This window comes from Equus asinus, chromosome 1, assembly GCF_041296235.1.
Source record: "Equus asinus isolate D_3611 breed Donkey chromosome 1, EquAss-T2T_v2, whole genome shotgun sequence".
Lineage (NCBI taxonomy): Eukaryota > Metazoa > Chordata > Mammalia > Perissodactyla > Equidae > Equus > Equus asinus.
The window spans coordinates 30,583,715-30,607,103 of record NC_091790.1 but is presented as its reverse complement, the minus strand read 5'-3'; the positions used below and the strand labels follow the sequence as shown (position 1 = coordinate 30,607,103).

The 23,389-nt window shown below is 43.2% G+C and overlaps 1 protein-coding gene across 2 annotated transcripts in view; it reads left to right on the top strand.

The window, feature by feature from the left end:
* FNDC1 (fibronectin type III domain containing 1) overlaps positions 1 to 23,389 on the top strand; it is a 96,837-nt gene that overhangs the window by 9,465 nt on the left and 63,983 nt on the right. The window contains exons 2-4 of one of the 2 annotated variants that reach the window (XM_044761133.2): positions 15,724 to 15,942; positions 18,246 to 18,332; positions 18,753 to 18,821. In XM_044761133.2, coding sequence (XP_044617068.2) covers positions 15,724 to 15,942; positions 18,246 to 18,332; positions 18,753 to 18,821 — 375 coding nt within the window. The remainder of the gene's footprint in view (positions 1 to 15,723; positions 15,943 to 18,245; positions 18,333 to 18,752; positions 18,822 to 23,389) is intronic. The other variant, XM_044761134.2, reaches the window with a different exon arrangement.

The following is a 23,389-nucleotide window of genomic DNA, read 5'->3' as shown; positions in this document are numbered from 1 at the left end:
ATTGGGTTAAGGCTGACCCTAATCAAGCATGACCTCATCTGAGCTTGATACATCTGCAAAGACCCTATTTCCACATCACGTTCACAGGTCCTGGGACTTAGGACTCAACACATCTTTTTAGGGGACACAATTCAACCCACAATATATGGTATGCCTACCAACACGATTCCTTTTCAGTAGGTGAAGGAATTCGTGCAGCTTCCAACACTGGGCCGTAGTTGAGGCGTGGGAAGATGTGAGTCACCGCGTTGCATTGTCTGTGCTGAACTGTCAGCCCAAAGACCTAGGCATTTTCAGCGGGCCTAATTCATAGCTCAAGCCCAGCTAGGTCCTTCATTCATAAAGTAAGTAGTTAACTCAGATCTTTGGGATCAACAATAAGGAATTTGGGATTGATATTGCAATAAATAATGGCATCGAATGTGAAAAGTGTAGCCATACAGGATCATCTAGTACTTTCTAATCAACTTCTACGTGCCAGAGATGGTGTTAAGTTCTGAATGTTTTTACTCTGATGCGCATAGAACTGTGAGATCAGTGAGAGAAATCACCACATTTGTTTGAGGACTTTGCCTGGCGAGTGACTTTGATGTTGACCCAATCTATGTTTTTTCCCTAGTCAGTGAAAGCTGGGATGCACCCCCTTCCTTCTTTTATCTAGATTGTATTGTCTAGTCTGGACTTCCAGTGATGGGATAAAGCAGGCTTGCTCTTCCACAGAGTGTCAGACTCTCTTTGACATCCTTTGGGTTATGGAAAGCCGCCATGTTCTCTGTCTGCTGTAGCGCATGGCCTGGCCCTGCTCTGTTTCTAATACCATTTTCTACCCCACTCAGCAATGTCCCTTTATTACTTCCTGATAGACTGGGAGAATTGAAGCATCTCCTTGTGGTTAATGACTCTCAGAATCCACATATGTATCTACAGATGTCCAAGCAAACCGCAGCCAAAGGGAAGAGAAAAGAGGGGCAGGGAATTCTAAGCTGCTTGACCTCCTGTGACCTGGGCTGGTCCTATTTTACAGGCTGATCTGATTTCAGTGTAAATGACGACATTTTGATACTTCTAACACCTAGGGAGAAAGAGGTCTGGGAGAGAAGACACTGGCTATGGTCTGACCAGATTGCATGTCTCTCTTATAGAACCTAAACGTTTTGACTTGGGGTCTCTGGGATGAGTTCCATAGGGTCCACTGATGCTCTGAAATTGTAATGAGCTTTCATTACAGGAAGCTGTTCAGAGCATTCTGAGGGGTGAACGGTAGGCTGGGGTAGAGTCGCAGAGAGGGCTTGATCAAATGGCCTCTTAGAATTCAAGCCGTGGAAAGCCGTGGCCAGTGCTTCCACACATGGCAGAAATCTCTAGCAAAGGCCCTCCATGAATCCCACCGTGCCATTCTTTGTGCTCTGATCATCCTAGCCAGAGGAGGACTTCCTTTCCTCACCCTTCTGAGCCCTGACGATGTTTATTATTGGTAGGACTCAGTTGATGTGAAATGTGCAGTACCCTTACTCCTCTTTCCATGTGTCAACATAGTGCTTCCCTCAGGGGACTGAAGACCACTGCCTTTCTTAGGTATCTGTGAATTAATTCACTTGTATTCCCAGGGCAGCGCCTGGCTTGGTAACTCCACCATCACCCAGTTGCATGACACATTTATAGAAGTTTACCTCTGGAGGTGGGGAAACGTGTTGGTTTCTGGTAGAACTACTCAGTCATGGAAAGTCCTGAAGACCATTTTAGACACACAGGTGATAGGCAGATTGAAGAGGGGAAGTTGGGCCTGATTACCTAGGCTTCTTTTCAACTCTCAAGATTTAAAAATTCTCATTTACAGTATATTTCCCAAGACTGAGGAAAATGAGGACCGAAAGCCCCCTCCTGCTGTGTCAGGAGGGAGAACTGGATGAGAGCCCAGGTTTGGGCATCCTGCCGGGTCATTTCTGTTGGGTGTTAGGGTGTTAGCCACACCCCTTCTGTGGCTCCTCCTCCTCCTCCTGTATCTCACATTCGTTGAGTGCTTTGGGATTTCCTTTCGTATTTTATCCTTATGTCAATCCTGTAAGAGTAGCTGTAGAAAAGGAACTGATTAAGTTTGATAATTGCAGAGAGAAACTTTGCTGACCTGTTTGCTTTGTTTGGGGGCCTTGAATGGGAGTGGACGTCTCCTAATTACAAGCAAATAAAAATGGGCTTTTCTCAACTTTGGCTTGACTTGACCCCGATGGACATTGCCTTCTTCCTGAAAATCTCTCTACTCGTGTGTTCCCTGATGCTGCTTGTTTCCTGGCTCTCCTCTTTATCACTAATATTTTATATTTAAAATGTCTTCTCTCCAGTCATCCTTCAGACACCTGTGTTCTTTGGGTCCCGCTGGAGATGTCGTGGAGACAGTGGGACCCGCTGGAGCTCAGAGGAAAGGCCAGGGCTGGAGTTATGAATTGGGGAGCCAGCAGCATATGGTGATATCTGCAATCCTAGGACTAGATGTGGTAACTGAGGGAAAGAAGACAGAGGGAGTGCACGCAGGGAAGAGAGAGGGCTGGAGGCTGGGCTCTGAAACACAATAACCTTTGGAGTTCTGGCAAACGGGGAGGAGCTGGCAAAGGAGACCAATGATATGGAAGACAAACCAGGGAGTATGGTGTTCTGGAAGGAGGAGACTGTGGGGTCAAGGAAGACAGAAGAAGAGGTGCTTCCAGGAGGAGAAGCACTCAGCTGATGTGGAAATAAAGAAAGTCGAGGACCAAGAGATGAGGATGTGGCAACATGGAGTCTTCTTGACATTGACAAGAACTCATTCAGTGCAATGAGCTCATGCATCCTTGTGGATTCAGCTTCCACTGATGACTTTCAGTTTTCTACCTTTGGTTCTGATACCTCTCCAGGCCCACATCTATCCCCTTCAGTTATGATTACAGCAGAGAGGGAACAAAGTTTAGTAGAAAGAGCATGGTCTATGGTTTAGGAAGGTCTGAGTTGGACCAATGTCACTTACTAGCTGTGAGCCCTTGGCGAGTCACTTAATTCTCTAAGACTCACTTTCCTCATTTATAAAAGTGGGGATACCAAAGCACAGTTCTCAGGGTTGTTAGGGAGATTCGAGGGCTAGTAGTTATGATGATGTAGAACTCTTTTTAATCACCTCTAGATCCCCAATGCCTAGCTCGGAATCTGATGCATAGTAGGTACTCAATAAATATGTGTTGCAGAAGTAAATGATGGCTGACACTTAGTAGGTATACAAGAAATCTTTGTTCCTTTCTTCTTCTTTATGTCTCTCTATATTTTCTTTATCACAAATGGCCCCATGGCAAAACTTAAATTCTTTGCTTATTAGGTGTGTTGTGCATTTTTTTCTCTTCGTTGAAAGGTTATTTGCCAATGCCCATTTATAACCATTAAGTGATTATCTGAAATATTAAATATTAAAAAATGTTTTAAAAAGTGGTTATCATTAGCAGTCTGGCTTGTTGGTGGGTCCATGTAGTGGCTGGCTTCTGGTTGTGTCTGTCTCATTTACTCTGTTTGATACCTACCTCTCCACAACATTTCCTTGGCCTGGCTTCTAAGGGTATTTTTCTGGGAGCTTTCTGAGTAAGATGAATGGTGATTTCAGTGACAGTAATGCCCAAGTATTTAACATAGCTAGACAATGACTTTCACATTTTGGGAAAAAGAATGAATTTTCAGGGAGTTTTTTTGGCTGGCATGTCAAGCAGTTTATAGTAGGCTGAGTTTAAGCTGGGCCAGCAAACAATGGTAATTCTTTAAGAAACTATTTCTCAGTTGCGAATTGAATTTGAAGAATGTGCAAGAGATCCCACAAAAACCTGGAAAGTACTGGTTTTTCGTAGGGTCTCTGATGCTGGTCAACAGCAGCCATAAATCCTGTATTCCCTTCCCGTCCTTAAGCATTTTCGCTGTAGGGTTCCTTGTTTTCTTATTGTTGTTATAAATAAATATATCTATGGAATCCTTCCAATTCCATTTCCCTAAACCATTCTGGAAAGTGGTTTAGATGGGGAAAAATTCTTGTTTTTTCTCTGGAACAGTAAATAGTAGCTTTTGCTTACATAGGTTCCCGAATAAAATGGCCAAGAGCTTTAAAACCTCAAGTTCTAATGATCAAATTCTGCCAGCTCTGCTGGTTAAGTTCACTGTAATTTCTGGCTGCATCATTTTCTAGACAGATGTACTTACTCAAGTCTATGGCATTCTGACAAATAAAGCATTGACATTGTCAAAATTAAATTCCCAGAGCGGATCCCGTAAGAACAACAAACGGAAAGAAATTCAAGTTAAAACAAAGCAACTCTCATTTAGAAATCAAGAGAAAAAGTGACTTGATTTTATGGATCCAGAAGTGATGATATCAGGTAACAAGGGATGGGGCTGCTAATAACACAGTGTCTGATGAACGATGGCTGAACAGGTAAGGGAATTGTTCATCTCACTTACCCATGAACTTGGCCAAGAGCAGATTGCCTATCAGGGACCCATGATCTTTTTATTTTTCCCCTCTGCCATCCCTGGCCAGGTCATCATTCTCAGCCTTGTTGCTTCATGTTCCAAGATGGCTGCCGTATCTCTAGATATGGTGTTGACATTCCCGAGCAGAGGGGGCAGGTGTGGGGGGGGGAGGGGAAAGGAGGAGGATACAAAAATACAAAAGCACATGACAGTGGATCCTGACCCCTTTATAATGCTTTCCTGGAAGTGGCAGCAGTAACTTACTTATATGTCTCATTGGCTAGAATTGACCACATGACCACCCCTAGCTACAAGAGATGTTGAAGGGTCATGAATATTTAGTGTGCCAGCCTCCATTGTAGAAGAAAACAAGGGAGGAAGAAGAGCTGGGAATGGCTCTTGGGTCCCCAACCCACAGTCTCTGCCACGGCGGTTCTAAATTGAATGCAAGCTGTTGAACCGTTGTAAATTAGCTGGGAAACTTGACTTGAGTGGGATTAATAAAAATTCAACTTAAAATGCCTCGGCAAACACCTTGAGGGAGAAGGCAGATTCATTTTAAGGGTGTCCTTTGGGCTTGAGAACTTGATTTTAGTTTTGCCACTTGGTGTTTGTTTTGAAACAGTATTCCTTGCTGCTTCATTTTATTGTCCATTTTTGCCGATCTTTCACAAGTTGGGGAGGGGGGAGTGGGGAAAGAAGGAAGACAATGAAGAGAATACTGTGAGGTAAACTATATTAACAAATATTCTGTCTTTCTCTCTTCACTCCAGTTTCCTCCCAAACATAAATAAACAACCTAGAATCTAGAACCTTCTAGGTAAATTTGTCCAGAGGGAGCTGTTAATCCTTGAAGTGATGCGAGAGCATTTGAGTGACAGCCTTTGTTTACCAGCATCACAGAATTGTGGCTGCGTTGAGAATGCAAGTGGCCTTAGGCAGGAGATTGGGACCAGCTTCTGAGGGGACGGGGGCAAGGGAGAGAAATCACTGCCCATGAGGCACGGGGCTCTTTCCTTGGGAAGGTCCCATGTGCCAGCTGGAAGCAGGTGGCCTTGGGTATGACCAGTTTATGTGCAGCACCCAGGGGGAACCGTTTGCTGAAGCCAAGTATGAGAGTCACCTCTTTTCATGATACGTGGCTGCCTAAAACTCACCCAAGGTGGAGAATATTCTCCCAGAGACGGATGAGGGTGTAGGTGGTGCTGACAATCTGAAGAGGATAGAAATGAACTCAGTCAAACTCTACTTAAAGATTAGCCAGTGGCTCGAGTTTTGAGATTTGGATGGCTTCACCGTTGGCTTCTTTGAGCTGATGGAGAAAAAATGTGATTCACAATTGTGTTCACTGACCATCTAGCGCCCTTATAAGCACATTGGCATGTATGCCTGCGATTTTGGCCTTTTAGTCTGAATAAAATGATGCTTTGTTGTTATGAAAATACTGGAAAATGCTGGAAGGGCTGGGGACAACCGCAGGGAACTCAGGTTTAGCTGAGGACGAAGGTGAGGTGAGCAGGAGCACACTGGGAGCCCAGCGGTCCAGCTGGCCCCTCTGTTCTTTGGGAAACGCTGAGGGCAGATTCGCTGAGAGTCACAGGTGCTCCAGCCACACACAAGAGCATCCTGGGGCATTTCAAGTCTTCTAGCATCTCACTCTACTCGTGTGTACCCTCACCAGGTAAATATGACAGGACCCTTTGGACTTGGGGATAGAATCCAGTAAGTCACTATGACATTGGGAAGCTGGCGGCGTTTTGAGGAATGGGAACCAGGGGTCAAGTCTGGGGAGCCCTGTCTGTCCTCACTCTCCCGAGGGACGGGGACATCTGCTTGCCTTGGAGTTTCTACTGTGAGGACAGCACTGTGTGGCTTCCCTGTGGTGGGGTCAGAGTTTCTGTTTGCAAAGCTCTTTCACTCCCTGGAATGTTTTTTAAGTTTAAAGACTTCAGATACCTAGACTTTGGTTTCACTTTTTGTACAATTATTCCTGGAGAAATATGCCAATGGTGGAAAACACATTTATTGAACCCCGTGCATATTGTGAAATGTCAGAAGAGCAGCCAGGCCATTATTTTAATACTCAGATGGTGTCCACCCAACCCAGCCTTCCAGGTGGAAAATGCAAGCAACCATCTGTAAATTTTACTAGTATGTATCAGTTTTACTTTACACAGTTGCGAAACAATCTGTACTTTCTTCGTCTTTTGTTTTTCTGGAGGCAAGGTTGTAATTATTTGCAAATACAATTCCAACATCCATTTGAAAAATTATTTAAAACTCAGTGTTTTGCCCACATGTTGCCAACCGTCTGGGTGTTTCTACATTTCTCTATATTCCTGTGCTGTCTGGTGTCTTAGGGACAATAGCTGCATTTTGCCACCTTTCCTTGGAATCATAGTCTCAAAGTTGTATATCACCTTGATTCCTGCTCCCAAGCTCTCCTGCCATTTTAGCACATCCTAACCTTTTCTGGCTTATCGACTGGATTTTTGGTCAGACACCCGTGGTTACACTGAGATCTGTGTTTTCTTCATTTCAGAGTCTGGGAAATATTTGGCGGTTTCCAGTGGAAAGTAAAACTTGAATTTCAAACAAAGATGAAGCAGGCAGACTTACATAAACATGAAGGTTTTGTTGCATTAAAGAGCGATCCTTGGTATACTTAAGAAGTAATTTTAGCATTTTTGGGGTTTTAAGGCACTGGTTTATTTCAAAAGCCCTTAACATTCTTTTGGGGGTTTTCTTCTGAACCAACGTTGTCCGTTCTTGCTGCTCAGCATCGACTGCCAGACTGGGTGGGCTGCACGGAGTGCTCAGCTGGGAATGGCAGCCATTCCTCGGCTGGTATTTGCCTTAATTTTTTTGGGCGTGTCTGCACTGGCAGCCTTTTGTGACCAAATGTACTGGCTGCTGGAGGAGCTTCAAAAAGTTATTTTTGACTTTCATAGAAGATCTTGATTAATAGTCTCTTAATCCATCAGGGTCTGACTACAAGTGGCAAAAACCCAACTTGAACTAATTTAAATCCCAGAATTCATTGGCTTGTGCAGCCGTACGTTGGGAAGGACAGGAACTGAGCTGGCCCTGGGGATGCCTAAAACCAGGTCTCTCACTGCCCCCAGACTCTCTCTCCCTCTCTCCTCTCTTCTCCGTGTGACAACAAGAGCTGGTCACCAGCACTTCCAGGATTCACCCATCACAGCCTCAAAACTGGAAAGCAAAGGCAGTGCCCAGGGTCCAGCTCCAGTTAAAACAATTCCAGTGAAGTCTCCTGGTCTGGCCAGGGTCATATGATCAGAGGCTACTGGAAGAATTGGAGGAGGCTTCACGGGGTAGACAAAATAATGTGTCCTTTGCACAGCACATTTTGGATTCTCTGCCTTATGGAGATTTTAGGGTCTTAGGACTCTAAGAATTTAGGCTCTGGGAGACTGTGCATTCAATTATTTTTACTTCAGGGAATCTTGAAGAATCTACACCTATCCCAGTGAAAGATGGCAGAGACTGCAGTTGCTGAGGGAACCCTGACCCCGTCTGGGCGTTTGAGTGAATCTGCTCTAGCTGAGGCTAAACAGGGTAAGAAGGAAGAGAGGAAAGGAAGGAGGGCTTTCATTTTGTTAGATCTTAAGCTATTAAACCAAGAGGGCTTCACTCTTCAACTTTAAATTTTCCCTGGGAATTCTGTAATGGGAGGGACCTATACTGACATTGGACATTTTTATATTGCTGGTGGTGTATTATCGGAGTGTCTTCACGTTATCATTTCATCTCATTGCTTAAACTCTGGTGGGCTATTTTGGACAGTGTGAGTGGGGCAAAATCTGGGACTGGAATAGGACAGGCCAGGAGTAGGTTTTCAGCCTGGTGGCCAACATGGCTTTGAGTTGGCTCAAGAATGAGCTTTTCGCATTTCAGAGCCTTATGGAGCTGGGTGGGGAATCCCTACCTTAACCCCAGGAGGATACAGGTGGGCCAATGAGTGTCCTGGAGGAGGTTCCTGAAGGTGGGGCAATGGTCCTGATCCTCACCCTGAAGAGGCAGCCATAGCTTGACCTCGGTTGTTGGTCAAGCCCAATGGGGTCAGGGAACAACCTGCTGGGGACATTAAGGGGACTTCCACTTTCTTCTCATGTTTCACTTCTGGCCTCTGGTCTCATCCCATACTCCCTCACCACCATGAGGCAAGCTGTACCAGAGGGGTGAATGAAAGAGCCCAGTCTCCATTAGTCTACTTCTCTACCCAGTGGGATCAATGGATTAAAAGACACAGGTATGCAAGTCTCCTCTTGCACTGGACTCCACTTCTGCTTCCATGTGGGAGGGCACTAGACCCAGGCTCTCACCCCACCCAGCCTGTGCTGCAGGCTTAGCTCTCCCTTCTGTGTTCACTCAAGGGTCCAGAATTGGAGGGGGGGGGAGGGACAGGAAGCATGATGGGGGTCACATGAGCTCCACCTTCTCCAACTCAGCCTTATCAGTAATAAAACTGATAGTGTGATTTCTGACTCCTTTATCTATTTTCTCAAATTAGTTTTGAGCTCAGATGTTCCGAATGAGCACTTCTGTGCCGCATGCTTCCAATTCAGGAAAAGCTGCTTCATACATTTAGTGAGGTGAAATAAAATTGCTACGTGATTTGTTATCTATAGCTCAGTAGAAGCACATAGGCCCTTCCTTATTGCTTGCCCAAGTAGATCCCATTTGCTATTTAAGATATAGCACTTAAGTTCTAAGAATCTATGAATTGTGTAGCACAGTATAACCATGCATTTTTTGTTTGTCTTTTTGTTTATAGGCTATCCTTTTTAGTAAGGAAGATTGGCCCGGAGCTAACATCTGTTGCCAATCTTCCTCTTTTTTTTCTCTCCCCAAAGCCCCAGTACATAGTTGTATATCCAAGTTGTAAGTCCTTCTAGTTCTTCTTGACCATGAATTTTGAGATCCAAATCTATGTTTCAAATTTGATTTTCAAATCAAATCAAACTGATATTTAATTACTTGAGTAATTTTCTTCAGCAAGTACACAGTATAAAAATCCAAGAAGTAATATTTATTTTTCTTGCAACTGTTGTCTTGGTTAGGGCCTCAGAAAACAGTTGGTTCTACGTAGCCAACATTTTCTTAGTGGATTTTCCTACCCCAGCTCTGGGTTTTAGCTTCCCTGTGCGCAGTGATGATGTGAACGACAGCTCTGTTCAGTGCAATCACAGAAGTTACAAGATTGAAGCACGTTTATAAGCTGCTGCTTTGTTTCTAGATGGTAAGTCAAACAAAGTATGCATTCATTCATCTAATATTTATTGGATTCTGAATATGTGCCAACACTTTCAGTGGTATAGCATGTTTGGCTAAATCAGTCAACTTCAAAAGTTATAATGGAGCAAACATGAAGGAATCGTGCCAAAGAGGAGGCATTTCTTTCTTTGTTTCTTCCTGGGTTAATGATGCTCTTATAACCCCTCTCTCTCACATCAACCATCCATCCATCGTCCTTTCCCTTTTTGCCTATCTGGAGAATATAATGAAGTAACTATATGTTATTTTTAAAAAGTAAAACAAACAAGCAGAAGCAACACTTTGGATCCAGAAAGATTCAGTTATTATCTTGAGTCACCGTCTTCTAAGCATGATTTCCCCATGAATTGTGTCATTTTTGGATTACTTTTACCCTTGATTCATTTTATTAACTGATTCTGAACTTGCCTTACTTTTCTTCTGAGAAATATCCTTTGACAGAATTCCTTTTCTAGGAACATATTTATTTTCGTCCATTGTGGGTATGCCTGCGTGCTTAAGGGTGGGTGGTGATATTTGAACCAAGATCGCGAGCAGTGAGCTAGTGTGGAACTCACATGAGACTGTCAAGCAGGCAGTGGGGACTGTTGGTCTGGAATCATTAGGCCAGAGTGAGATGTGTGGACGTCATCAGTTTTGCTAGCCGTTGAAGCCTGTGTAGCATCACACACATCCCTCCGCAAAGGCATCCTGGGATGCATCTTCCTGACTTCTTTGGAGCCCAGGCCACTTTATTCAGAGCCTTTAGGTCTCTCGGGGAGGGAGAGAGATCTAGAGGTGGGATATGAGTCCTTGCACAGATCTATGCCTGGCGCCTTCAGCGCCTGGGGTAACTCTTGTTCCACTTCTTCTCCAGACTTGAGCATCCATCTGGACCTGCAGACCTTGTCTCTGGACCCAGACTCCCACAGGAGTCTTAGAGCTGAAATAGGACATTGGGAAGTTGTCCAGATCAGCAACTGAAGGGTTTCTCCTGGAGTTAAAGTAGAAGTCACCGACTGGCCACCAATGGACTGAATCCAGCCAGTTGGGGGTGGTGGTGTGTGTTTCCTCACACAGTGTTTTTAAAAAGTTGCATTACCAACTGGTATAAAATTGGGAGATTTCACACAAAAATCAGGATCTGTAGCTTTTTAGAACCTCCCCTCCCCCCAGAATGTCAGACAATATGGGGCCTGAATTCCTTTTTGTCAACAGGTGCCTAAAACTAAATTGTGCCTTTAGATGGAATGTGCACTCGTTAATATGTCTTCACTTATTTGCTTGATCTTCCTGGTCCTTGGAGGTGTTTGGGTTCGAGATCTTGGTGGACCTCATTTGTCTAAACCCTCCTCGCATATTTTTCTTCAATCTGTTAGCCATTTAAGTGAGCACTGAGTGTGTGGCTGGTGCCCAGGGCCAAGAGAGATGACAGAGTGGAAGGTGGGGAAGAGGCAGGTGAGGTGTGGTACCCTTGTCCATGATGATGAGCGGGCTCCACACATGTTGGTCAGACCAGGCTGGCTCTGGGGACCTGGCTCTGGATTCAGGCTTCCCCAGGACATTCATCAGCCCTGGAGGATCCCTTGAGGCCTCTCTGCAGAAGCTGAAGACCCTCCAAGGACAGACATCGCAGAACTGTTGGAATCTCGGTATCCATCCTTGAGCCGACATGAATCCATACTTGGACCCTTGAACCAAACTGGCCTCCTAGAACTCTCTTGGAAAGACCTGGAACTTGGAGCTAGACCAAAGGAACAACTCTAGGTACTGACTGTGCCCTTATTTTCCATTCCCAGACAGACCAATAGAGGTCTCATGGGAGCCATGCTGTGAAAATGTCTAGCCTGGCAGTTGCCAGGTATCTGAAAGGTCACCAAAATATTTTGCCACTCAGTACCTGGCAAAACATTCTTGAATCTGGATAAAGTTTACTGGTATGAACTATGGAATGACTTTGAGTCATAGCAGACTCTGCTGGCTTCCTTCTGTGTCTGGAGCACCTTACCATCTGTCTCCATCCAAAGATAGCATTGAATGGGGAGAGATGGGGAAGGACACAGACAGGAAATTCTTTTTGCTTAAACTGAAGTCCCGTAGGCTGCAGCTTAGGCTCGTTTTGCATCCTGTGGAGATGAAAAAACAGCTTGTTGCGGTCATAGCCTGTCATGCATGCTCTGTGTGTTTACATCCCGGTATTCCCTCTGTTAGGCTGTATCATTCCTGTTGTATTGACTTTGGGTTTGTCCTTTTCGTCTTTAGAGAGACAGTTCATGGACTAATTAGCTTTAAAGAATGTCCCCAGTATCATCCTTATTAGATGAAAATACTGAAACTATTACACAAGATTACGTGTTTCGTTTATCCAGCAGAAAGGATGGCCTGTCCTAAGTTAAGAACACTTAGAAATAAATTAAAAACCACTTTGTCATACTTCATCTTTAGCCTACAGAAAACCCAGAATGCAGTCTGCAGAGGCTGAAATGAATTTCACGCTCTTGATGCTTTCACTTCTCATTTAAAGAATGAAGTCACAAGACCTACAAAGCAATGATCAGGAATAGAACAAACAGGCATGTTTCTAGACCCAAGAACCGGCTTTTGGTCAAGTAATGCGAGTTTGTGCATGCTGACATGTGTTTGCCTGGAGCGGCTGTTGCTTAAATGCTGGTTTCATGAATTCACTTGGAGTTCAGGCACTGAGGGGTCGGAGTGGGGCTGGAATGACAGCCGAGATTGCCTTTCATTCAGGCTTCCTGTTCTTTGCATCCAATTCTTTCTGAGCGAGGCCTGGATGATGTTCACTAGGAAGCATCAAAAATGGCATCAGTTTTAAATATCTCCTAATCAAGTCACTGTAGTGTTCTGTTTAACTGGCCCAATTTGTGTGTGTTGGGGGGTTGGGTGGGAGGAGGGGCTTGTCATATATTGGCCTAAGGCCTTTGGGGAACCTTGAATTCAGGACTGATCTTACAAGGAGATTGACCCTGAGGCTGCCTTGAAGGTATGATTTCATGGTCCCCAAAAGGCCTTTGTGTTCAAAAACGATCTCCATTAGGTAACTCTAAGGCTGAAAATGTCTCTATTGGAAAGTCATTCCTCTGGTCTAAGGTTTTGTTGTAAGAATGCAAATATCCCTGAGAGAACACGTCATTCACTTATCCTTCCTTCCAGAGAGCGGGGAGGATGAGGACACCAGCACGAGGTGATGCGACTGTGGGTGGGGGCAGGAGTGGCCCCCAGAGAGGAGAATGGCGTGGGAATTGGGGGTAGATCTGGCGGAAACAGTAAACACAGCCATGGAGGGCTCATAATTTGTTTTAGGAGAGTGGTGGCTCCTAAATTAATTAGTTTTCAATGGATGTGGTCAGGGGTCATTTATGAACAGGGATGGACCCTGAGGGTCCGTACGCTGTGGGAAGAGCTGGGTTTTAGAGTTGGACAAAGTGGGGTTTGCATTTGCCTCCAGTCCTGGTGCAGCTGTGTGACTCTGGGCACTTCTCCTAACCTCTCTGCTCCAGGCCTTGTCTTCCTCATCTGGAGGAAGTGGGAGTGAATAACGTGGAGAGGGAGTGAATAACACCTCCCAGCTTGTGTGTGTTATGAGCATCATGCAACTTAAGTTTAAGTGTTTAGAGCAGAGGGGGAAGAGGGTAGATTCAATAAGCCCCCTTTTCCTGTCTATTTCACCCTTGCATTTTTATATATTTTAGAGTAGATCTACACGATATGGCCTTTTCCTTAACATACAAATGCTGACACAGGCAATTATGGAGTTGAGACACATTGTGTGATGGTACTTGCTCATTGGCAAGCGGAGAACAAACAAACCCATGCATGGACACGCTGGGAAACCGATTGCGTAAGAAGAAGGCAACGGCATTCACTAGGTTTGGGCAACCAAGGGCACTTGCCCCTTGCCCTTCTTTACTTTGTTCATCTGATTAGAGCTCCTTGAAGGTTCTGAGTTTCTCCTCTTAGTCTGGGCTCATGCAACCATTTGGATGTGGATTCTCATGTGAGTTGGGAATTATTCCATGTGTGTCCAAGGATAGATGCAAGGCAGAGCAGGGAAGAACAATGAGTTCTTCTTTATGAGTTGTTCCTCTTTTCACGTCAGTAAATCATTTTCAGGCCTAGGCAGTTGTGTCCTAGTTGAATTCACCAGTGCCTGGCAGTAAATGGGACGGTGTTTGGGTTTTGCAGGACTCGCGTTTCAGTCTATCTGTCCAGGATCTAACTTTTCTTGAGGGAGATTTGGAATTCAACTGTAAAGAAAAGTGTTATTCGCATATTCAATCATTCTTTTGTTTTCTTCCTTGGGAGAATCATCCAACCACAAACTTCCCTTTGCAGTTTCGAGACCTTGCTTTTCATCCACCGCCGTTTGGTCAGAGTGAAATATTGGATTCTGGCAATGATTTCTGCTGTTGCCCGAAATAGGGATCGCAGCTGACAAAAGCTTGTCAAATAGATGGCAGAGAAGGAGAGCTTTTTGTAGTGAAGCCTCAGGAGAAATAAAGGAAACTGAGGGAAGGGAACCTCAGTCTTCTGGCAAAGAAAATCCTGAGAAGTTTCTCATTGGCGAGGAAGGGCAGATGGGAATTATTGAAGAGCAGCCATGATTGCTCATTGGGAAGGCTCGGAAAGTCATTGCTGTCTTTATGGTCTCCCTAGCCCACAACTTCCTGGAGAGCACTGGGTTCCTTGTCTGTGATTTCTCGCATCGCGAGATCACAGGAACCTCTCCTCTGAGGCTGAGGATGGAAGGCTTTGTGGATTTCGGTCTGTGCCTCTGGTCCAACATGGTGCTTTTGTCTCCACGAGGGCGTTCATTGCTAATGCTTGAAAGTCATTGTCTTCATGCTCTTTTTTTTTTTCATTCTTTGAGTTTCTCTAAGCAGAGTTCCAGGAGTTCCCTCCTTTGCTAAATCATTTTACTCCAGAGGCAGTGGGGCAACTTTGGGAGGAATAAGTGATGTCTGTTAGAATCGTCTGTACTTATTCTGTTCAGAATTTTCGTTCGGTATTAAAATCACGTACTAACCAATCTATATGTCATCACGAAACACTCTTCCTTCTCTTTCTTCTTCCATGAAATTCCAAATTCATTTTTCATACTGTTATTAAGTTTTAAGGTTTTGGGGGTTTTTTAGGTTACTTTTCTCTTTCGTGAGAGTGCCTTGCATCATTGAATAATCAGTTTCAGATCCAAGTTTGCCTCAAATGCATTTGACTGTTGTGTGAATATTTAACATATATTTATATTGTATTACATTGCAGTATCAGTTACCTCGTGAGCTGAGAGATTTTGTTTGACAAAATGTTATGTTTCATTTTGGTTATTTTTGAAAATCAAGAATACTTTTTTGGAGCCTCGTAACTGAAGATAAAAATGTAACTGTGCTTCTTAATAACTTGTTTTTCTTCTTCTGGGACAAAATATGGAAACGTTTAAATCAGCTATATGCAGATCAACCAGAGGTTTACCTCCCTTTTAAGGTGTTGATGATCTTGGTTTGTTTTCTTTGTGGAAATGAATGCTTTGGATTCAGTGGCTGTTCTTCCTGATCATGAGAGTTTTATGTTATTCGTCTCATTGTGTTTTAAAGATTGTCCAACTTCACTGAGCAAAATACTAAGCGCTTATTTAGTATATGAATGCTTCTGGAGAATATGTCAAATTACTAATAAGTTATTCTTGCACTAGCAAGGTAACATAATCAAGCCAGAGAATGCATAAACTTTGATTTGTTTCACTTTGGTTTAAATTTACCACCCATAGTTATCCAGAATACATAAAAGCTTGTGGGTTTGGTATGTTTCTTTTGCTGTCATCCTGTAACAATGTCCAAACATGACTGTACTTAAAGTCTTGGGGATCAGACAGATTAAAAGTCATTTGTTCTTTTGCTAACCATATCAGAGAACAATGGAAAAAAATTCGTTTTCCCCATCTGCCGTTCCCATAAGTTCATAGTTGCGCTGTTTGCATAGCTGATCACCCACTGAAGCCAAGGCACGTGAAACTGCTGTCCACTAAAATGGGCCTGAAAGTCACGTGGGACCCACCCAAAGATGCTACCAGTAGACCCGTGGAGCATTACAACATTGCCTATGGGAAGTCACTGAAAAGTCTTAAATACATCAAGGTGAATGCGGAGACACACTCCTTCCTTATTGAGGACGTGGGTAAGTGACACTCTGGTCTTGTTCCCCGTCAGAACTAACTGTACACCAATATTCTCAGTTTCATTCTTAGGATGACTATTTGTGAGACAAAGCGTGGCCAGGCTCAAGGTACCTAGTGGTTCTTTGGGAACAGGTAGCCAAGGTCATGAGGCTGTTGCTTAGCAGCCTTCCTCCCTCTCCTGGGCTTCCCCATCATGCATTTGAACTCCAATATTCCCGGATATCTCTCCAAATTGATATAGGAAACAATTTTTAGTTTCTGAATGTGCTTTTGGGAAATATGTTGATCGTCTTTTGTCTCGTAAAAGCTTGACTACTGGACAACTTTATAGCCTAATTTTCATTTCTAATTTATAAACCATTTTATAATACAAGGACTATGTTCTTGTAAAGGTGTGTGTGATATGTCCTGCTTAGCCACATCTGGTTCAAAGATGTAACATTTCTCCCCATTAAATTTGACTCTGGAAGTTTGGAGTATTTGAAATTTTTCCTAATAGATTGTTTTATAAGTGCAGTTGTAGGGGTTTTAATTCAGGCTTTGAGCTGCTTCCTAAGGATCTTCTCTCTTCTGCTTTTTTGATCCCAGTAGCCTGAAACGCCATTTATTCTGCAATCATCTCATGGTCCAACCTTAAGATGGATCATAAAGAAGTAACAGAAGTCAGCCTCTGTCACATCTAGGTCTCCCTGAGCCAGGTTACCATTTTGCTGTCTTCCTTTAGTGCATCAAAATCAACTCATGGCTCCTCAGATTCTTGGCGTCAGTCCGCCACACTTATTCCTTTCCACACCCTGCACTGTAATGTTTGACTTTCTGGGTAACGGAGCAGAAAGTGTATAGAAGGGAGATAAAGGGGGCCAGATTCCCTTCCTCATGGTTCCAGCTAAACATACATTTCTCTGAATCTCTTCCACATCAGTGTGGCCCCGCAAAGTCTGACTGTGAGGTTAAGTGGAGATTCCATTGTACCAAAGGCATGAGCAAGGTCATATTTGCTTGTTCAAACCTTGGGTTGTTACTGCAGAGAAGAAAAACATGGAGAAAGAGAGCCCTAGACCTCACTGAAAAACAAATAGTGTCTCCCAAGCAACTTTCTGATGAGTTAACGAGCGGGAATCAGAGACATGTGGATTAAATTTCTTTGAAATATGAATAAACTCAGAACGAAGAGAGAAAGTGCCCGGCCAAGCATGATTTTGCATTCTGTCTGGATCTAGAGCATTTCCCCATTAGTCGGCAGGTCATGCCAGACCCTGAATGCCACCAGGCCCTGCCCTAGTCAGACAGAAGTGATATCAGCTTTGAGCACAGCAGGCGTCCCAGATGGTATCGGCTGTGTCGCTGTTCTTGGGCCTCTGGCTTGAGAACTGAAGTTTTGTTAAAGGAATGCTCCTCACTTGGAGAAATGTAATTGCAGTTATTGCCTTTGACAGAACTAACTCTAACCTCTCCAACCCTTCGTCCCCTGAAATGCCCTCAGACTTTCATCTCTTCAAGGAATCGACACCTTTACTTACCTTTCGTGAGATAATAATTCATTTTGAGGAAAAGCAGCACTACTAGAGTTTTGCTTTTGGAAGCTGCAAGTTCAGGGTACACTCACTTTGTAACATGGCATCTTGGTTTCCTCTTGCATCCCAACAACTTCAGGAGCTCAGTCAAAGAGACTGCTGCTACTTGACCTTGACCTTGACCTTGAATCAAAAAGTGAAGCCCAGTTATTTCAAGATTAGCTTTTCTAAGATTCTAGGAGCTATTTTTCTAGAATTTTGTTGAAATAGTCAAAGACAATATGCAGGCATAGTAAAGGGAATATTTTGTTGTGAAAAGTAGAACATTTCATGAAGATTTCCCATGTGCTACCTTTATCAGTTATTTTGACACTTTCTTAATATTTTTGGAGATTTCCACTTGGACCGTCCATGGGAAAATATTATTTCTAGTTACAGTAGGTTAAAACACCTGTTTAGTGCATAGTGCCTTCCTATTTCCTACATTGATTTCACTTTAAAAACCTCAAAAGTGTTTTTTGTTGACTACTCTTGAATCCAGGTTTATTGCACATGCCATAATACTTTGTACTAAGTAAATTTTGTGTTCTTTTGATCAAGTGCATTTTAGTGACATGAGAGGAATGTTAGTGATTTTGATTAAAAAAAAGAGAAAGCTATAGTTAGACTTGTCGCTTAATTCAGATTTTCATATTTGGTTATAACTGGTATAAGGAACATGGTTAGTGAATCAAACTGTCATTCTCGGAGATTTGAAACGGTGGCTTGATATAAACCATATGTTTCAGAGCCGGGGGTAGTGTACTTTGTGCTGGTTACTGCAGAAAACCACAATGGAGTGAGCCGTCCAGTTTACAGAGCTGAAAGCCCACCTGGTAAGTCTTACCTAGAATTGGAGGCTGTGTTTTCATGACTTAGATTGGGAGAAACATCTCTCCTTGCTTCTTCAGGTCAATACAAATCTAGCAGCATTAAAGAGTGCCTGAACAAGAAAGTTTTAGACTTGCATAACAAGCTGAAAGATTGAAAAGTAGGAGAGATTTATCCCTTCTTTTAAAGTAATTTTAATGTAGGTTATTAGCACTTTGTCCTTTTTGAGTACTCACTAGCGTAAACCATGTACAAAAGACCCAAAATATGTATTGTCCATAAAGCCTAGTCACCTAAGATAGCCTGAGTAGATCCTTTTGAAGACTGTTGAAAAGACGTTTTAAGTATATGTTAGGGATGCACTGAAATGTGGAAAATCCAGTGGTCCTCCTTTCTAACTATCAAGTTGCATTTTCCTAATTTAGGAGGTGAATGGATCAAGATTGATGGTTTTCCCATTAAGGGTCCAGGATCATTTAATGAAACCGTCACAGGTACTATTTGCTCATTTGGTTCATGTCCTCACTGAAGCACCATCTCGCAAGAGGGTTGTGCTTCTGTCACACACATGTGCTCACAAACCTTCATTTAGTTCCCATCGCTAAACTAACACACATGCCACAGTTTTGGTCAATCTGCTCTGCACTTAATGGACCAGACTGCAGCCACTGTTGTTCATTTCTCACTGTTCTTTCGTGTTCTGGTGTGGGGAAGTGTCTGTGTCTACATCTGGGGATACTGTTGCACTATTAACAGGCAAATATGGTGGTCGAGATGGCAGTCCTGGCCTGATGAGGATATTTACAGCTCTCTTACCTGTGGATGGCATAAATGAATGGGAGCCACCAAACAGTGGCTTTTATTGGCTAAAATGCAGCATCAAGTCCTTCTTTCTTTTCTTCTAACCGTGGGATATTTTGTGATATGTTAGATAACCTGCCTTCCATCTCTGCTCCATATTTGTACATATGTATGTTTTATCATTTGGATGTTGATGTTGTCTGGTCATATTGTTTTGCTTGTTGAGAGAAGTGTTGACATTTCTTGTGTGTTTCTTGAACATATGTAATTAATGGTGAAAAAATAATGAATGCAGTTATTTCAGAATGTGGTTGGGTAATAACCCAAAGGCAATATGGCAAGGAGCTGTGGTTTTTTTCATGAAGCATGTTTTCTAAATACATCAGTCTGGTATAGTTGAGAGGAAGGTGAGTATGTTGAGACCAATGATTATAATCTGCTTCTCAGATCAGATTTCATGGATGTAGGCAGTTTTCAAATTCCGTTTTATGTGTAAAGGGAGTGGAGAAACAAAACAACCAGAAAAGGAAACTGGCTTTCAAGGAAAGGTGATATGTTCTTGTTCAAATATGTTGGACTTGAGATGACCGTGAAGCATTGTCATGGAGATGTCTTAGAGGTGATTGGAGATGAGGCAGTGAACTCTGGAAGAGAGAAGTAAGAGGTATACGTGGATTTAGGAGTCATGCTGTAGGGTGAGAACAGAAGTAGAGAGTGAGCAAGAATTAGGAGAAATAAGAGCAGAAGGCCAAGGATCAGACTTTGGAAGACATTGACAATAAAACAGTCAAGAAGGTAGTACACCTAGAGAATGTGCAAAATAGGAAAAGGTGTTTATTTTGGAGGTTGTCTACCCCTGAAGACACGCATCTCAACATTCGCAGGTATGCATAAACCCTTTCCTGACAGATGTACTGTGCCTTACATTTGAATCCTATATTTTGTGTTTTAAATGACCATTTTATTTATTTTTGTAATCTTCCTGATAAGGTTTTCTGAATGATAGTAGTTTTAGAACAAGTAATTTTCTTGCATTTCTTAAGTAATTAATTTCTTATGCTTTCTTTGATAGAAACGTGTGTGCGTGTGTGCATGTGACCTTTCTGAGTAAGCACATGTTGCAGAAACCGTGAAAATCAGAGTCAGAGACGATCACACCCCATCTCATATTTGTTGGTTTCATGTACTGTAAGATCATTGAACCCTTCTCTGCAGGAGCCTTGGTAGACCCTGGTTGCCAAACAGCCCTCTGCCATAGTACACAATGCTACATTTGTCAAACATTATGATAAAAAAGAACTGGAAGAAATTGCTAAACAAACCCGTTTGCAGCATATGATATAAAGCAGAACTTAAAACAAAAAACTAAAAACATCTGTATGCAGAATGCAGAGACTTGATTACAGTGCTCTGGGAAAAAAATTACGTTTCATCATTAGTAAAAATAATGAGAATAATTTATGAGAAATTATCAATAAGTAATCAACATCCATACCTTTTTGTGAGGCTTGGAAAATATACTATGCTATTGTTCTGAGGAATGGTTAATATATGATAATTCTGTGAAACAATAGAAGTGTTCTGAGATCTAGTATCTTCATTCAAGGGAAGGGATTTGTCCTCAGGATGCAGACATTAGCATCAGCTTCTAGTGTAAGGCCCCAAGGACTCGCTCTAATGCTTTGACTGGTAGCACCTCATGTTCTTCCAGTGTTTTATCTGAAACCAGAGGAAAATCCATTCTTTCATTCTGCTGGAAACAGTAGTTTCAGTTCAAATTCCAGAAGGCCTTTTGCTGGCTAAGACCTGTCTTGACCTCATTATCTTTGCTTCAATCGGACTTTCATTATTTAATTCATTCATTCAGTGCCTGTGGTTTCCCAGGCACAGGTCTAGGTGCTTAAGATGCAGTGGGGAGTAAGACAGACAAGGACAAAAGAAAGAAAGAAAGAAAAAAAAAGACAGACAAGGGCTTGCCTTCATGAAGATTATATTCTAATGGGAGGGAAAGACAATAAACAAGTAAGCAAAAAATAATGCATATAATCTGTATTAGTCTCTGGTGCTGCTGTAACAAAATACCACAAATTAGGCAACCTAAACAATGGAAATTTATTTTCTCACAGTTCTGGAGGCTAGAAGTCCAAGATCAAGATGTCAGCAGATTTGATTTCTCCCGAGGCCTCTCGCTTTGGCTTTTCTTCCCTCTGTGGGCGCACATCCTTGGTGTCTCTTTATGCGTCCAAATTTCCTCTCCTTATAAGGTCAGCAGCCATATTGGATTAGGGCACACGCTAATGGCCCCATTAACTTAATCACCTCTTCAAAGGCCCGATCTTCAAATACAGTCACAGTCTTTGGTAACTGGGGGTTAAGACTTCAACATATGAGTTGTGAGGGGGTGAGAATTCACCCTGTAAGTTAAACACGAATTCTTTGAAAAACAAGCAGCACTGTGATGTAGAACAGGCAGGGTGGGGAGCCTGGGAGGCACTGATAAGATGATGGTACCAGGCTGAGACCATATGGGGACCATATGGGTGAAGACACATGAGGAGGAGGAAGAACCTGCCAGGGAGTCCTGGAGGCGGGCAGGACTTCAGTGATTCTCAGACCTGTCAATTGTCCAAATAGGGAAACTCTTAGGACTCAGAAAATCACAGGACTAAGCAAAAAGGAAATTCCAGGGCAGAAGTTTTGGCTTCCTCTTTGCGTAGCTCATCTCAGGTCTCCTAGTCAGAAAGTTGTTCTTTGTGTTTAAGTGTAAAGTCCCTCCCTTTGAGATGTAAACCCACATCCTTTCATTTTGTCCTCAGGGAATAGATGTCCCAAGTCCCTTCACATATTGGCATCCTATTACTTGGCTTTCCTGCACACTTCTTTTCTGAAGTTTTTCTAGCTTTTTGCTGTGACTGGATCTGGGATATTCTGGTGTGCGCAGAGCCAGGCACTGGGGGTCAGGACAAAGACCATGGCTCAGCTCAGCTTCCAGCCAGCCCAGGGACTCAGCAGGCACTTAATCTGCTTTTGCCAAGCTCTTCATTTTAGCTCTCAATAGGTTCATATGTATTTTAACAATAATATAATTTTCTAAAAATCTAGTCCTATTGGCTTTTCTTAAGCCATGGAGCCCAAACTAGAGATAGCCATGAAATAAAACCTGATTCATGCCTCATTTTTATTAGATTTTCTTTATATTTATGAAGCTTGGTCGTTTTTTGACAGTTAAATTATGGCTCAGACTCAAGTTCAGCATAGCGTTCACAGTTCTCTTAGGCCATTTTCAGCCAACACTGGCATGATACCTGTGGTCCAGCCATTCCCTTCTTTATCAAGGTCATTCCTTGACCTCTAGTTTGCTCCCTCAATCCAAATAGCATTCGGGCCCTTGGCTCATAATGTGCCTCTCAACCCTGGCGTCCTGGACCACATCAGCCTCCATGATGATGACCCTCATGGTAGTCTCACCTCGTGGTTTCCAACTGCCGCCTCCTGTCACTTATGATAGAGTTGTTCCTCTCCAAAATCTAGAATTATGAAATTCCCAATCTTCTCACTTCTTCAGTGCCCTCGTTGTCATAACTTTGCTTTCAGACCCAACCAGGCTTTGAGTCTCTAGAGTCTTCCCACTTCCAGAGTCCAGAAGCTGTCTCTTGGCTCTTCTCTTCCTGATTTTATCCAGGTCCCAGCTTTTCAACCGCAATCATTTTTTCCATCCTGGATGCTAATTGGGGGGCCTTGTGAGAGAAATAAAGACCTGATCTGATCTGCATTGTTATAACTCCTTATAGCTGTTTTTCTCACTTCATCTGGGTCCTTGGTGCTGCCCGGCAATTATTCTATTTGTCCTTACTCAGTTTCCTTTGTTTCTTCCACAATGGCAAGTCCAGAATTTTGCCACTGTGCTCAGGTTCCTTCCTCCGCCTGCTTCCTCTCACCTCTAGCAGGTGACCTTGCTTCCTGCGTCCCTGGGAAATGAAGGTCATCAGGATGACATCCCTCATCTTCCCTCTTTTAACTTCTAAACCTTCATCTCCCCCTTCCTTCCTCTGAGGAAAGGTTGCTGTCACCACTTCTCTTGAAGATGACTTCAGGTACATAAAGATTCTTTGCAAGCAGGTTTAGGCCCCAGGGCAGGTCTGGGTTGAATCCATCTTTGGAGCCCCCTCCCCCATAGTACCTGGCTCGGAAAGCTGATGCCTGCTGTTGAACAGGTGTCACATTATTTGACACTGAAGCAGTGAATCTGAAACCATGTAAA